Source organism: Zonotrichia albicollis, chromosome 1, assembly GCF_047830755.1.
Source record: "Zonotrichia albicollis isolate bZonAlb1 chromosome 1, bZonAlb1.hap1, whole genome shotgun sequence".
In the NCBI taxonomy this organism is placed as follows: domain Eukaryota; kingdom Metazoa; phylum Chordata; class Aves; order Passeriformes; family Passerellidae; genus Zonotrichia; species Zonotrichia albicollis.
The window spans coordinates 41,391,894-41,407,046 of record NC_133819.1 but is presented as its reverse complement, the minus strand read 5'-3'; the positions used below and the strand labels follow the sequence as shown (position 1 = coordinate 41,407,046).

The window sequence follows — 15,153 nt, the reverse complement described above, 5'->3', positions numbered from 1 at the left end:
ATGCAGTGTCTTGATTGCAAGCTTGGGAAGATTTCAATGCTCTATTTTTAACTAATTAGGCCTAGTACATAGATATTGCCCCAGGTAATGATTAGGCTACTTGGACTGAATTGTGAAAATTTCTCAGGAAGAAAAAGGAAATAAATGTAGAGGATTAAACTGTTCGAGCTACTCTAGCCTTTCAAGTCACTTTATGAACACTGTTCCAACTTCAGGGCTCTGGCAGCCTTTTTGTGGTTCCCTTCTGTGCAGTGTAAGGTCTGGTAGAGTGATCCCATTCCCCTTTTAAACCACAGCTAGGCAATATTGTGTTAGAAATACTTGTAAATTTGAATGTTAGGTCTTTGAGGGGTGAAAACTGAAGTACTATGGATTGCAGCATCAGATCCATGTTGTACAGTGAGAAATGTTTGGAATGCAGATGATTTGTCAGCATTGGGAAGAAAGGTTGTTTTACTCTGTCTGCTTCCTGGGAAATACTCATTCTGTGTATGTGCCAGTGAAGTCTTTATATGCAAACAGACACACATACAGATTTGAGTACTTTCTTATTAACTAGCTGGAATATAAATCCTTAAGAAAAAAAGATCAAATGCATATTTGAGACACTTTGACAGAGAAGTGTTGCTTCACTTTGATCCTCTCCATACCAGAAGAGGCAGCTGAATCCAGTTTCCCATTAAAAATGCTATTTTTGCAACCGTAAGAGAAGGGAAAAGTACATGTATCAGTTTCTCACTTGGGAGCTTGTTTCACTTCTTCTGAAGCACATAAATACCTATGGCTAAGATGAAGCACATGTTTATATGTGAACATAATTCCTTCACACTGTGGTTAGGCTGCATCAGTGGGAACTGAATGCTGAGATGTGAGCTGGAAGACTCTGGCACACGCTGCTCTGTGAGTGAATGTTCAAGGAACCTAAGGTACAGCAGGGTTGTAGAAGTTCGGAATTCTGTAGCAGATTCTGAAGTTCGGAATTCTCCAAGAAATCAAAGCAGCAAAATGTTAATTATGAATGTTAAGTTCCATTTATGGATTACCCTATCTCCCTTTGAAAGACTGATTAAGGAAGTTTTGTTAGCCCATCATCCCATTTGCATTGAGGTCCATTTGGAAATTTTGAATACTTCAGAATTAGGCTTAGTTGATTATAAGTGAGCAAATTAATCCCCTTCAGATTTTCTTCTTCTCCTTTATACTTTCTGTATGAAAGTTAATCTTTAGAAGATGTCATCACATTTCAGTTGTTCTGGTAACACTGTAATTTCCTGTTAACATAAGTAATAGTGGCTTTTTTTTTGTTTGGGTTTTTCTTTTGCCATATTTCTTCAATGGGGTTTAGCAGTGTTATTATATTTAAGACACTGCAACTGACTTGTTAGAATGAAGCATTGTAATTAAATATTTTCCTGTACAGATTTTAAAAAAAAAACCTGCTTAAAAAAGATTAACTGCAGTAAAATGCTGATAAAAGAGTATTTTCCAGCCTTAGTGAAACAAAATTGGAATATTTCCAAGGAAGGTAGACATAGAAAAGAGATGTAAGTGTTTGGCTTGATTAGAAGAGAGAAGCAATTTCACCAAAGGGAAAGAAAGATTGGCTAATCCTTTGTAAAAGCTCAGATCAATGGCTGTAGTTCTTCAGTGCTGAAAGTACTCAAGAAGTGCTCATCAATCCCTTTTTCACTGCCATGCCCTCAGTAACTTTCATCACTTCTCCAAGATCATCTTAGTTACAAAACACTGGTATTGCTGAATCATGAATTGCAGTGACTGTTTAAATGCAAACCTAGATGGACCAATAATCTCAAAACATTGGTGAACCCAGTTTTGGTCTTATATGTTCTCAAAATGCTAAGAATTAGTGTTGGGTTGTACATACTCCCTTAAAAACTACTGAGTTACTCCAGTTTGTCCTTGCTGTCATCCATATCTGTGTGAATATTATCTATATATTAACAGAGAACTGTTTATCACCACTGCCAAAGTTCTGGGACTCGTGAGAGTGAAGCACTGGTCTAGGTAATTCAGAATCATTTCTAGGTAATAAGCAGAATTTTTACTTATTAGTTAAGAATAACATCTCAATGTAGCTAATGAAATCTCATTTTAGTGCAGAATATAATTGATTAAGGTGATGATGGCAGCCATCCACATGTAATCTCTTCCTCATCATTAGCAATATAGAGATATCTACCTCCCTAATTCCCCTCCAGAGCAGCTGCAGGAAATGCTCTGTTCTCATCGCTTTTGCTTGGGTTTAGTACAACTGAGAGCTCCTTCTCACCTCTCAAAACACGTTGCTGTAGTGTCCTTTAACACTACATTGCTTCTGACAATTTTCAAGTATGCTGTTCAAAAGATTGTCCTTATTGCCTCAGAAAAGGCAAATCAGGGAGAGACTTGTCTTGGGGAAAAAGATATTTTATTAATGAAATTGAAATTCACTTTTAAGTAGCAATGGAAATGGAAAGAGATCAGAGGACTTGCTGTAGGTAAGTCTCTTCAATGAGAAAATATATTGAATTATGAAACTGGAGCTCTTGCTTTCAGTATCAATATTTTTTCATCAATTTTCTATTAATTAGAACACACAAAAGCTCTTCATAGACTTCATCAAAATCAAAAACTCTTTGAAACTTCATAGTGGACTGGGGCCTCTATGAAAATAGTTATTTCCATTTCCTAAACTTTAACAGACTAACAATAAGGGTAGAACTTGCATTAAAAAGGGCAGAAAGATAAAAGATGCTGAAGAAAGAAACTCCAAGTTGTCCAATGGGGCAGTTCTAATGAAACTTTTGCAATTCTTCTGAGCAGATGTAGCAGCTCAGTTACTGTGTGGAAAACTGTTGGGACTGAGAACCCTGAGTTAGAAAGCATATTTAAAGCATATTTTTGTCCTTTATTTTTCCTTCTACTTTTCTGTCGTTTGACTTGGAAAATTGAGGTGACTTTTTTGTCTTCTGTTCTCTTTCTTTTCCCTTCTCTTTCTCCTCTACCTTTCTTTTTGATATTTCTCTCTTTCTCACAAAGGATGATTTTAATTTCTTTTCCTCTCTGCTCTAGTGACATGCAGGAGGATGTCACTGTACTTGCCTCTGGAGATTGATAGTATCAGTATCTTCAGCAGGATTTCTTCAGCATTTTGCATTCTTAGTAGGATAAGCAGGTGGAAAAGGATCATAAAACCACATGTATTGTCAGCTTCAGATGCTCCAGAAGATGAAGACAGCGCCTGCCTTTTGTTTTTTGAATTTTATAATGAACTACATTACCAACAATGCAAGCTGACTCAGGGCCGTCAAAATATTTGTTGCATTTTCCTTCTAGAGCAATTTTTAAAGCTATGTAATTCTGCAAATGTTCTATGATCTTCTCAGCCTTTTGTAATATTGCCAACTTGTGACAAACAATGGTTACTATTTATCAGATGACAGGCATGAAGGGAACTAGTATTCTGTGACATCCACTATTGTGCAGCTGCATTGCATTCTGATAAGGCAGAAGATAGTGCGTCATTGATCAACCCTGCTGTACCCACACTGCAGATACATCATTCAACATTTTAAGTCAGTAAGAGACAAAGCAATTAGCTTAAATTTGTGGATGTTGCTGCTTTTTTGCTTGTTTTTGTTTTCTTTTTTTAAACACTATGTCTAGTAAACTTGTTATTCTCCTGGAAGTAAAGGTAAGAAGGTCTAAATGAATGAAGCACAATGTCTTGACAGAATGACTCCTGTTTCTTGTTGTGCAGCTGCTAGCCAGAGGGAAAAAAAGCTGCAAAAAACCTTCAAAAATATGGATGCCTCAGTGCTTGGCTATTCTGTCATTTCCAATGTCATCTTCTTGCCTTTCTTTATTTGAGAAAATTGCAAAGTAGGTGTTAGAATCTTATATGCTGCAAAACACTGCAGCCATCATTGGCTTTCCAGCTGTGGCTACCCTGTGCTGCAGCTGCACATTATCACTCTGCAAAGGGAGAGCAGACACCCAACCCTTTTTTCCCCCAAGCTGTCATAAAAACTGCCTTTTCACCAGGCTGAATGTGCTGCTCCTGTGACTTAACAGTTCAGACCAAATTTGCTGTACTTTTATCAAATATTACAATGGGATTGTCAAACCCTCACAGAAGTTGTGAAGAAACCTTGGTGGTGTTCTCCTTTAGTGCTCTATTAATAGGTGTGTAGGTGGAGTTTTTTATTTGCTTTGCTGTTTTGGAGGGAATTAGAAAGTCTAGGAGAGAGGCAATGTATGCCAGTTCACTAATTTTTTTGTCTTGACCTTTTTACTCCATTTTACTCCATTTTATTGCCAGTCCCAAAGACATAAGTAGGATATTGGAATGTAGAACAAGAATTGTGCCTCTGTTGTGGGAATATGACACTTTGATCAAGAGTAATATCAGACACTGTGCCATTTTAAAATCAGAATTGCAGCAGATGCAAAGAAAAGGGCAAAATGAGAAATGCTTTTTTTGTTTGCTCAAATTGAAGAGTGAGATTGAGTTGGAAGATGACTTGTGCTCTTCTTAGCACTGACAGATCCAGGTTTTCTGTCTCCTGGGCCCCTCACAGGGCCACCCTCATCTCTGTTCTTTCTGCCAGCCCTTCTCTCTACTTCATAGTTTTACAGAGTATATTTTGGTATATCATTCTTCAACCAACAGGCAGTTCTATTTTTCTTCTCTTCCTCTGCACCTTTAAATCTGTAGCAGCCTCTGTGCTTTCTGTTTCCCAGCCTTGTTCTCTGCTGGAGCCTTCCACATCACTCATTAATCTTTGTCTGTTTTGTGCTGCTCATCTCTGCCCAGGTTCTCCCTCAGAAGCTGTAGGCTGGAGATTCCTGAATAAAAATAATTTTATTTAGAAATCATGATTAGCATATATGAAAGCATATTTTCTTAAGTTTATTTTCAAATGTTACATTTATCTGAAATGTAAAAGAGAAAAAAAATGAGTTGTACTAACCTCCTTGTGGTTTTTCTGTTCAAACAGCCAGCCTGTGCTAAATCCACAGTGACTATTTGGCAGTAAGGGCTAAACATTTATTTCTTTGGGCTAAAATCTTCCCTACCTGCAGCTAACCAAAGCAGGAATGGATTGAGCCATTTGTGAACATGTAGGAAGTTCCTCAGGGGTTGTTCTTGAACATGGTGCTTATAAAGCCAAGACTGTGGGTGCAGTTCCTGTATGAGCAATTCACTAGGATTAGACTCAGTGATCCTTGTGGATTCCTTCCAACTTTAAATACTCTGTGATTCTGTGATCTAAAGCCTGGTGCAGGTGTCTCCTTGTTCTGTCTCTTTCACATCCATATATGTTTTAGGGCAACTGTTTCTGTGGTACCCACTCCCATGACTTCTTGAGATCTGAGTCAAAATTCCTCTTCAACCTGCTGCTCTATATCACTGCTCTTTCATAACATTATGAAGAAAATATTTATTTATCTTTATACATAAATATTGGTTGTCAGTGTGAATTCACTAACTTTAGGCTCATCCAGGCTTCTTAAACCACATCATTAGCTTTGGATGTTATCCTGCATATCCAGATCTGTTTGATAAGAATTTGATACAGACAAGAAAAGAAAGGCTTTGGTGAGGAGGTTTGAAAATGCTCATCACCAATGGAAGTCTCTATTGTGTTTCCTCACAGGGCCTCCTGAAGAAGTGCTACTCTGCTGAGGCTGCCTACCTGTTCCAGCAGGACAAGTTCTATGATGTCAGCTATGACACTGGGGACAAGTCCATTCAGTGCAGCAGGCGTCCGGACGCATTCAAATTCTGGCTGATGTGGAAAGCACTGGGAACTACAGGCCTTGAGGAGAGAGTGAACAGGGCACTGGCTTTGGCAAGGTACGCCCTCACAGTTTTGAGTATGTCTAGTCTGTTTGATTGGCTGAAGTGTTGGCGCTGCTCATACTCCATATCCTGGAACAGACCCCATTGTTACATTTTGCCTCTATCCTTTTGTTTGTGTATAATCGGTGGAAGTAATAACAATAATAATTAGTGTTATTACATTTGATACAATATTTAATAGTAGTGGTTGCTTTTAGCAATAAGCATAAATGTTGGCAAATATAGAAGTCAAAATTAGGCTATCAGTCTGTATTGGGGAACATTTATGTTACCTGAACTACACACACAGGACAGAGTTACTAAAACACTTTCTTCTAGTTCAACTGTGTGTTCTGGTGTTGGTGTAAAAGAAGTTCTGTGTGCCAGAATCCAAGCTTTGTCAGGCAAGAACCAAAGTTTCCTGCTCACGTTATTCCTTGTGAAAGAGGAAATGCAAAAAACTGATCAAGGAAAACTCATATGAGGACACTGTGTTAATATTAGGGTGTATGTAAGCAATGTATGTATCAGGATGTATGCAAACAATATTGTTTTGACGTACTGAGTGGTTTTTCTCAAGTTTGCTGAAGTTCTTAATGCTTACAGTATTACATTTATGGTATTACATTTCTGTTATGGACTGAAACAGCTTTTTCTTGTGATCTTCCCCACACCTGTCCTCTTCAGTTTCATTAAGTTTTTGGTCTTGCAGAACTGAGTTTCACAAGTGGATTCAGCAAAATTCTTGGTAGAAGGTGTTTATAAAGTGATGGTGATGTCCTTGTTTCTGGGAAGAGACTCCCATATACAGGTGGTTTTCTCTTCTCTTAGAATAAATAATTTTGAAATAAGATAATGGCCCACTAAAAAAAGTTCACTTTAAGTAAAATATTTGTTCAGAATTTATACAAAACAAAGCACAATGAAAACTACACCAAGCTAGCTACACATTGCTTTAAGTCAAATAATTGGTATTGACATTTTACTTTTTATATGAAATAACAAGTAGAAAAGTATTGAATGTTTACCTCAATCAAAATTCAAGGAATAGTCTGACTCTAATGAAGTTACCTAAAGAGAAAATAAAAATATAAAAATGCCCCTGACCTAAACCCAGAGTGGATTTGAAAGGAATAAAAAGAAAGAACCAAAACCAGTGAAACCAAAAAAAAATTGTGACTTTTTCTCTGTTTTATTTCTTTAAAGCCATTCAGGTTTTTGGCTGGTTATATCTTTTTTAATATGTTCTGGTTAAATTGCACCTTGTTTTTGTTGCAAAGCATTGTTCTGTTCTTTGTCTGTTCAGAGTAAGTAATTCTTTCCAGTATCAGTAGGAGAATTCAGCCTTATCAAGGTCACTGGCCAGGGTCATTTGACTGACTGTGTAGTGATTAATGACCTTTCTGGGATCGATATTTCTGTTCAACATTAGGATTCAGATGGTAACTCTTGTAAGGAGTGACTGGCTTGTCTCTTCTGGGTTTTGGTTTGTTTTTCTATTAGGAAGAAATTTAATTTTTAGACATTATCTGATGAAATAGATTCTTCACAGTGGTGGGATTGCCATCTTGAATTTGTATGGACACAGGCACCGTACCAGGTTTACCAACTACTCGCCGTGCAGCTATGCAGCCTTTCTCCTCATTTGTTACATTAGATGTTACTTCAGTTGCAAGGGTGGTATTTCAGTGTTCCTGAACAAAGACCTGGATTAATTCTGGAATTAGTCCACTGACTTTAGGATTTAAGGGCAACATTGCTTTTTTCTTTTTTCTTTTTTTTTTGCTTGTTGCCAAGAAGAGCTGCAAAGGTTTTAGAGTAATTGCAGGCATGTATTTCTGCAGCAAACTTTGCCTATTGGCTATTCCAGTAGTATGTTCTTGTTCTGGAGATGAATCATGCTTTCAGGGTATTAAATATCCCAGGAACATTGTGATGCTGTCTCTTTGGAAAGGCTTGGTTTTTAAATATGTAGAGTAGAGCATCTCCCACTGATTGCTTCAGAATTTTTTTGTGTATTTTCTTCCCCCAATTATCTTTGATGTAGGGATGTTGCTTTATAAAGCAACACTAAAAAGAAAAGAGACATAAACTACTTTTACAATACACCTATAGTTACTACATAAACAACTCTGCATCTTATGCTTCATCTTATTTGGAATTTTTCTGCCGGTTTCCTCTTCTGACACCCACTGTTAGCAGACATATGTCTACTTCCATGGCAGATCTCCACCCCTCATTTTCTGCAAGGCTTAATCACAGCAAATGACATTTCTCTGTGTACTTTGGTCTTCACTAAGACTCAAGCCCCTCTAACATACTACAATTGTGACATGATAATAAAACTTCACTGTCAACTGTGGAGAGATGCACAAAGTAAATTGCTCCACTGCCATCAAATGATCCTGGCAAGATAAATCATGGGCAATGGATTTTCTAACAGCTGCCTTCTTAGGTTATTGGCAGTGTAGTTAAGAACATGATTAACAGTGCTGTGAACCTGACTGACACCAGGTAGCCTATGTCAGATTTTATACCTAGGGGATATAAAATAAAGGCACTTGAGGTAAGAGGGAAAGATATTAGCATTGCAAAATTGCTCTAACAATTCAAGACCTAAAAAAAAAAAGAAAAAGGAAAGTGATTATGGATAGGTTTTGCTTTCATAATTTATTAAAAGAAAAAAATTAATTGAAGGCCATTGCCATATGAATAGCCTGCTGATGTTGTTGAAATTGGTTTTATGGCACAGACAAGCATCTTGTAATAAACAGGACAAGCAAGAAGCAGCAAGCTTGTTTGACATAGGATAATTACCTTACCGATAATCATGTCTCTCAACCTAAGCAGCAGTGTGGACATTAACAGCCAGATAACAAACAAGTGCACACAGGAGGATCTGAGCAGTGATGGCAGAAACAACCAGAACCTAGTTCCAGGGAGAGGAAGCCCCTCCCCAGTGCACACACAACTCCTGAGCTGTGTGCCACAGGCACTGGCCCTGCACTGCAGCAGTGCCTGTGCTGGGGTGTGTGCTGGGAGGCAATGAGTCACAGCACAGCCCTTGGTAATGATAAACAGCGTGACAACTCCCCAGGCGCTGCTTGGAAAAGTGTGTGCCATCCAGGGTACAGCTTATTGCTCGCCCAGCCAGCCTGTTTCTGCAGCATGTCTGCTGAGGAGGGGCAGTGCAGAGTCAGCTGTGCTAGGGGTGTCCCTGCTGGGAGCAAATTTCAGGTGTATGGGTAAGACTAAGGGAGGTTATTCTCACAGTATTTCTCACCAAAAAGAGTTACTGGTGTGACGACCAGTAATGCAGCTTCAGACAGGAAAATGCCAAATAGTGAATGCAACAGAACAACAGATTTGTGCACAATCAGTAGTTTAACTATGTCAGTTAAACTAACATTTATTAATGTTAGACAGCAATATCTTCATATAAAAGAACTAAAATTTTGTTGGAATGGAAAAGCAGTGTGAATTTGCAGTGAATTTGTTGAAATTTTTCTTTGTGAGGTCTTGAGGGGGGAAGAAGAAAAGAGAATTCCCATCTACATCCCCTTTGCTTCAGAATTCCTGTGTGATATGTGCCATGGCAAAGCTGTGGTCATGTTTTAAAAAATTTCTGTAAATTGGAGCAGTTTGTATCCAAAATTTTGATTCAAACCCACCTCTCCATTGAAGGTTTTTCACACGTGGCAGGTGAGAAAGAAATTCCCATTCTAATACCCTGTTAGCATAGGAGGTCCAGGGATTGTTGTACATAAGCAGTGGCACACTGAATGGAAAGTTGCATTGTTGTACCATGAGGAATGTGGGCAGTACTGGGAAAATTGCTGAGCTTGAAGTATGTTCAAATTTTTAAATTCTGGGCTGAGCTAAGAGATTCTGGTGATAGTAGAATGCAAGAGGTGTCAGAGTGACAATGAAATAACATGGCAACCCAGCATTGGCACTTGTGAACAAGGGATGGAGGTATTATTTTGCTGTGGGAAAGTTCATAACCTGATGCAAATAGGATCAATTTGTGCCATGTGGCTCTGCTGAAAATCTGTGCCTGAGGACAGAATTTGGCTTCTCCTTAGTGCTCCTTGGCTGGCTGTAGACTTCTTTTGTTTCCAGGAACTAATAGCTATTGCATTTTCACAGCAGGTAGAAATGAGGTTTGACTCTGTTGTTTTCTAAGTGTGGAAAAAAAAGCCAACACAAAAAGGAATACTTGTTTAAGACCCTGTGTTTTTTTGCTGTTTCTGTGTGTATTGTTCTATGCTTTAAATCCCTAATTTTTTAATTACAGGTATCTAGTAGAGGAAATTAAAAAAAGAGAGGGATTCCAGCTTCTTTTAGAGGTAAGTAAAATGAGAACTGAACTGTTGTTATTGTTAGGAAGCCTCTGCTGTTTGATTTTGTTCTTTTTAGTCAATTACCATCTTGTATTTAAAGTATCTAATCTGGCCAGTTTATGTATTGGAGGTCCACAGAGATGATTGAACACACATAACGTGGGCTGTGCTCCTTACCATCATTCTTACTAATTTCTTATCTTCTGGTCCTGTATTGCCTCAGGGGACATAGAGAGCACTTTTCTGTGAGAGCAAAGAAGCTGGCTGCAAAAAAAGCAATGCTTGCCAGACCTACAAATAAGACTGTGTGCTGGATGGAAAAATAGTTTGATCCTAAAAATGGACTTTTCATAGTTAGAGTCCATATTTTTTTCCCCTAGTTCTACTTCGACTCCCATCTTCCTAAGAGCTACACAAAAGTTGCGTGTTTCACTTGTTTTACTAAACCTGTCAGCTTATTTCCTGTTTGGAGAGCTTGCTTGGGGGAGGGTGGGTGCAGGGAATAGAGCTTGAGTACTGATTTTCCACCTGTCCTCAGCTCTTTGGTTAATGAAGCTGATATTGGGGGATGTTGCAAAGACCTGTCATTTTTATAAAAACCTTTTGCATTGTTGGAAGTGTGCTTGTATGAAAGACAGGCAGCTGTGTGGGGTCAGGAGGAAGAGAGCACATGGAGCAGGATGGGAGATGGAGTAAGTGCCACCATGAGCATCCCAGGTTAGGCTAGACAAAATACAAAACGTGAAAAATATTTTATACTATTCATACAATATAAACTTTTCTCTTTAACATTGAAAACTGCTGATCAGTTGAAGAATTTTAGGTCAACAGCACAGGATGGGGTCAGTAAAGTAGCAAGTCTGTTAAAAGGTGTCTATTTCTTGTTATTGTGGACCTTAGCAGAGAGCCCAGATCTGCTGTAGATGTGAAAACTCTTGGTAAGAGCAGAGGCTGCTGTGTAGTTCCTGCAGGAATGGAAAACCTGGATTTAAAGTGTATTTGAAAGGAGTGTTGTACTATGGACTATGAGAAAGAAGTTGAGCTTCTTGAGTCCTATGAGTTTTTCTGTGGGTTGGGAAGTTGAAAGGATTAAGAAAGTTTTCAGGAGTGCAGGGGGATAAGCAATGAGAATTCAAAGAAAAGATGCTATGAGGCAGTGAGGCCCAGCTGTGCAAGGGAAGATGGGCTTCAGACAAGGATCTTGGGAAAATGATCCTCTGATACATGCAGTGAGGAAAAACCTGTAATGAGAATTGCTCTATGGCCTGGAAATCCCAACTTGTGCTTGAGTCATCTTGAACTCTTCTGTGGTAAAATTGCTTACCTCCTTGAGTAAAACCTGTGACAAGATACCCGGAAATAGAGTGTGAAGCATGGCTGGGGGTTGTTTTCTAGGATGAATGGTATTTTCAGAGGGCAATGATGTATTTGATGTGTGAAAGGAAACTGAGATAATCAAGAAGGCAATATAGGCAATGGCAATATGGTAATGTCTACCATCTGCCATCTGATTTTAAATAGTTTTGCAGTAAACCCTGTAACGCTGAGCTAGTCCTTGTTCTTATGGGGAAGGCACTGCCTTTTCAGAGTCTGTGTTTATGTGTGTACTCAAAGCAAGCTCTTTGGGGGAAGAAATGGGACTTTAAGAACTGATCTTTATTCCATTCAGCAGCAGCACAGGGCAGGTTTGCAGCTCAGTTCCTGCTGACAATGATATTCTTCTTGATGATTTCACCATCTTTAATACATTCTTTGAATGAAGCAGAAAATTATATGAGCAGCTCTCAGTGGCCTTTCATGGAAGAACATCTCAGTTGGTGGGATCTCCTCGTTCAGGAGACTGCCTGGGATTATAATAGCAGCCACATCCATAGTGGGGCAAAGAGATGGGGTGGCTCAGCGACCAAGCTCCCTTTTAACAGAGTTTTTTTCTTTCCTCTGGTACTGATGAGGATGGCATGTGGGAGAGGAGTGGGGTGCGTGAGTTCACAATCCAAATTATCATAATCCATATTAAAATCTAGTTGCCATCTGAATGCTGTGCTGCAAATAGTGGAGGTCAAGATTGACTCAGTGATTTAAGGGTTGTGTGGGACGGCATCACAAAGTGTATCTATTCCTCATATTATTGTTCTCTATACAGGTAAACAAAAAAAAAAGTTCCAAATTAGCAGGAAATGTGTAGACATTGGACTGGCCTGCTGGGAACATTTTCTCAATCATATATGATACAGAAACCTCATGAGCACAAAATGCCTTATTTTATAATGCATGGTGAACAGCCATGGCTGGAAGCCTTGCAGCAAATTCTGCTGAGTTTAAAGGCAAAATTTCCCTGGAGAGAAGCAGACATGTGAAGTCTCAGTCTTTGCTCAAAAGGCCTGCTTAGATATTAGGATATATTCAGGATATGGTGCACACCCGGCAAGGGATCTTGAGATTCTTATAAAATGTGGCAATTGAGAAATTCAGCATTAACTCCAGCACTGTATAGTGTGCTCTGTGATATGAGAGGAGATTGGCATTGTTCAGTAGAAAAATTATGAGGTGTGAAAGTGTTAAATGGTCACAAAACCTGAGTTTTTGTGTTTTGTATAAAAGGCATAATTGGAAATTTCCATTTAAAAACCCCAAAACACTAAAAAGAAAATGTATTCTTTAAAGTTGCTTCAAATATGAATTCTGTAACTTACTTTCTGCACTTCTCTAATACTTTTTCTAGCCAAAGTTTTTTACTGAGTAAAACAGAGTTAAAGATGGATATAGGAAGAAAGAATTAAAAAGCAGCCCCTGGCAGCAGGAAGAGGAATGGATGATTTGAGAAATTATTTCTAGTTTCAAAAACAAGGAAACCAAAGGTGACTTGGAGGAGGAAACTTTAAAGGAAAGAGTATAAACTCAAAGACTTCACTCTCACAAAAAATAAAGCAGAACTCTTTGAAAAGCTGTAATATGTGTCCTATTACATCTTATAAATAATTACTTGTTCTCTTGTTCAGCCGGAGTATGCAAACGTCTGCTTTTGGTACATTCCACCAAGCTTAAGAAAAATGGAGGATGGACCTGAATTTTGGCAAAAGCTGCACCAGGTGAGTGTCATGTGTTACCTGAGCCTTACTGATTATTCTGTGTGCCAGATAAGAATGGGAAATAGCCCTCGGCTTTGCTCACCATTAGTACCAGTCAGTTCACTGGGGATTTGATCCTTAAATAGATGTTGGTAAGATCTCAGTTTTTTATTAGTTTAGACAAATCTAATTATTTTTTTTTCTTACTATAAGAGATGTAAGCATTAACAAGTATTCAGTTTGCCATCCAAGCTGTTAGCAGCTGGCAGAACTGAGAGAAGAGGAACAGTGTTGGCGCATCTCTTGTCTAGACAGATTATTCATTCATTACCTGTTTCATATACTCAGTGCTGTCCTTGGAAATTGGCTTGCATTATCTGTGATAATCTATGATAATGCAAGTAAGGAAGTGCTTAAGAATATATTTCTGATATTAAACATAAATGGCAACAGGAATACAATGGGAAAATGCTGTGGGAAAAGCTTCACAGATGAGTGTCTTGGAAACTCTTTGCCATGCTGATAGAAAATCATAACATCTTGGAAAAAAAGCAGCAGTAAAATTTTGAATTTACTAGTGGAGAATCATTAGTTGAGACTTAATTAAGAAACCACTAGACATTGTGGTATTATATTTTACTGAATAAGTTATTCTGTGAGCAATTGAATTTAATTCATTGTTTGCTCATCTCTGGAAGAGCTGTGGTGTTCTGTGTTTATTTTTTCAGACAATTTGCTACTAGAAGTTTAAACTAGAAGATAGTATGGAGTTGATATACACATCTATGTAAACAGTCATACATACTTTATATACATGCTTCCTGTAACATCTTCCCTCATTTCAACAGCTTTCACAGCAATCACTTCCAATTTTTGTTGGAGTGTCTTTAGGAGAGAGATCTTCCTTAACCCCATCTGTATTGTTTTGGAAAGTATATTTTTGTAGTCTGGATGCATGCATAGCCACAGTATGGATGCAAGGGCTTAGCATTTACCATCCTTTCACAAAGTTGTGTTCCTTTTGTTTGGAGCTTCCTGTCCTCTCCTTAGAGTAGAAGCCTTATATGTGTGTGTGTATGTGTATATATATATATATGTGTGTGTGTGTGTGTGTGTGTATGTATATGTGCATGCATGTGTGTATACAGAGCTGTATAACAGCTCATCTACTCATGGAGGAGTGAGGATTTGGGAATGAGCAACTGGAAGGCATAGAAGAAAAAATGCTGCAAGTGTCAGTATTTGATTTATGTGACTGCAGATGGGACCAAGGAGGGAAAGGATGAAGCACAGCAAATGGCTTTGAGCACGTATATTTGAGTGGCTTATGGAGTGTAACTTACTGTCTCTTTGCTCTGTTACTCTATGGTGCTTCTAGTCAGGGTGGGGTATAGATACCTGCCTTTATTTTATGTACCAATATAGATAGATTAATTCTGGAAATACAGATTTCCTAGCCAGTGTTTTTGGAAAATAATTTGGAGGGAAAGAAGCTTGCATGCAATTTCTTCCAAGAACTGACCACTGCTGCAGATCACAACTACTCTTTTCATGGGCAAGGTGACATTTTCTTGATTCTTATATCTCCTCTGATGAAAACCTAAGAAATCCCAAATTCTAATACATAAACTATTTCACTCTTCCCCATAAAAGCCTGGAAAAAAAAAATCTAGTGCAAAAGAAACAAAAACTCCCTAGGAAATGGCACAAATTTCTCTCCTGGAGGAAACAACAAATAATTATGGTTAGTTGCGTTATTTTAGGCACTGCTGGGAAGTAGTTTGACACTACAGAAGTGAGCCTGTTTCACAGTGAAAACATGTTATTTCACCTTCCTGATTCTCTGCAGGGGTAGGTCTGGGTTACTCTGCTTTTTTGGATGCTGAGGGCCAGTTTG

The 15,153-nt window shown here is 38.4% G+C and overlaps 1 protein-coding gene across 1 annotated transcript in view; it reads left to right on the top strand.

Moving 5' to 3' along the window:
• The window catches only part of GADL1 (glutamate decarboxylase like 1), an 82,801-nt gene that overhangs the window by 34,727 nt on the left and 32,921 nt on the right, over positions 1-15,153 (top strand). The window contains exons 12-14 of the mRNA XM_005480969.4: positions 5,661-5,860; positions 10,143-10,194; positions 13,188-13,277. Of these exons, the coding sequence (XP_005481026.2) occupies positions 5,661-5,860; positions 10,143-10,194; positions 13,188-13,277 (342 nt within the window). The remainder of the gene's footprint in view (positions 1-5,660; positions 5,861-10,142; positions 10,195-13,187; positions 13,278-15,153) is intronic.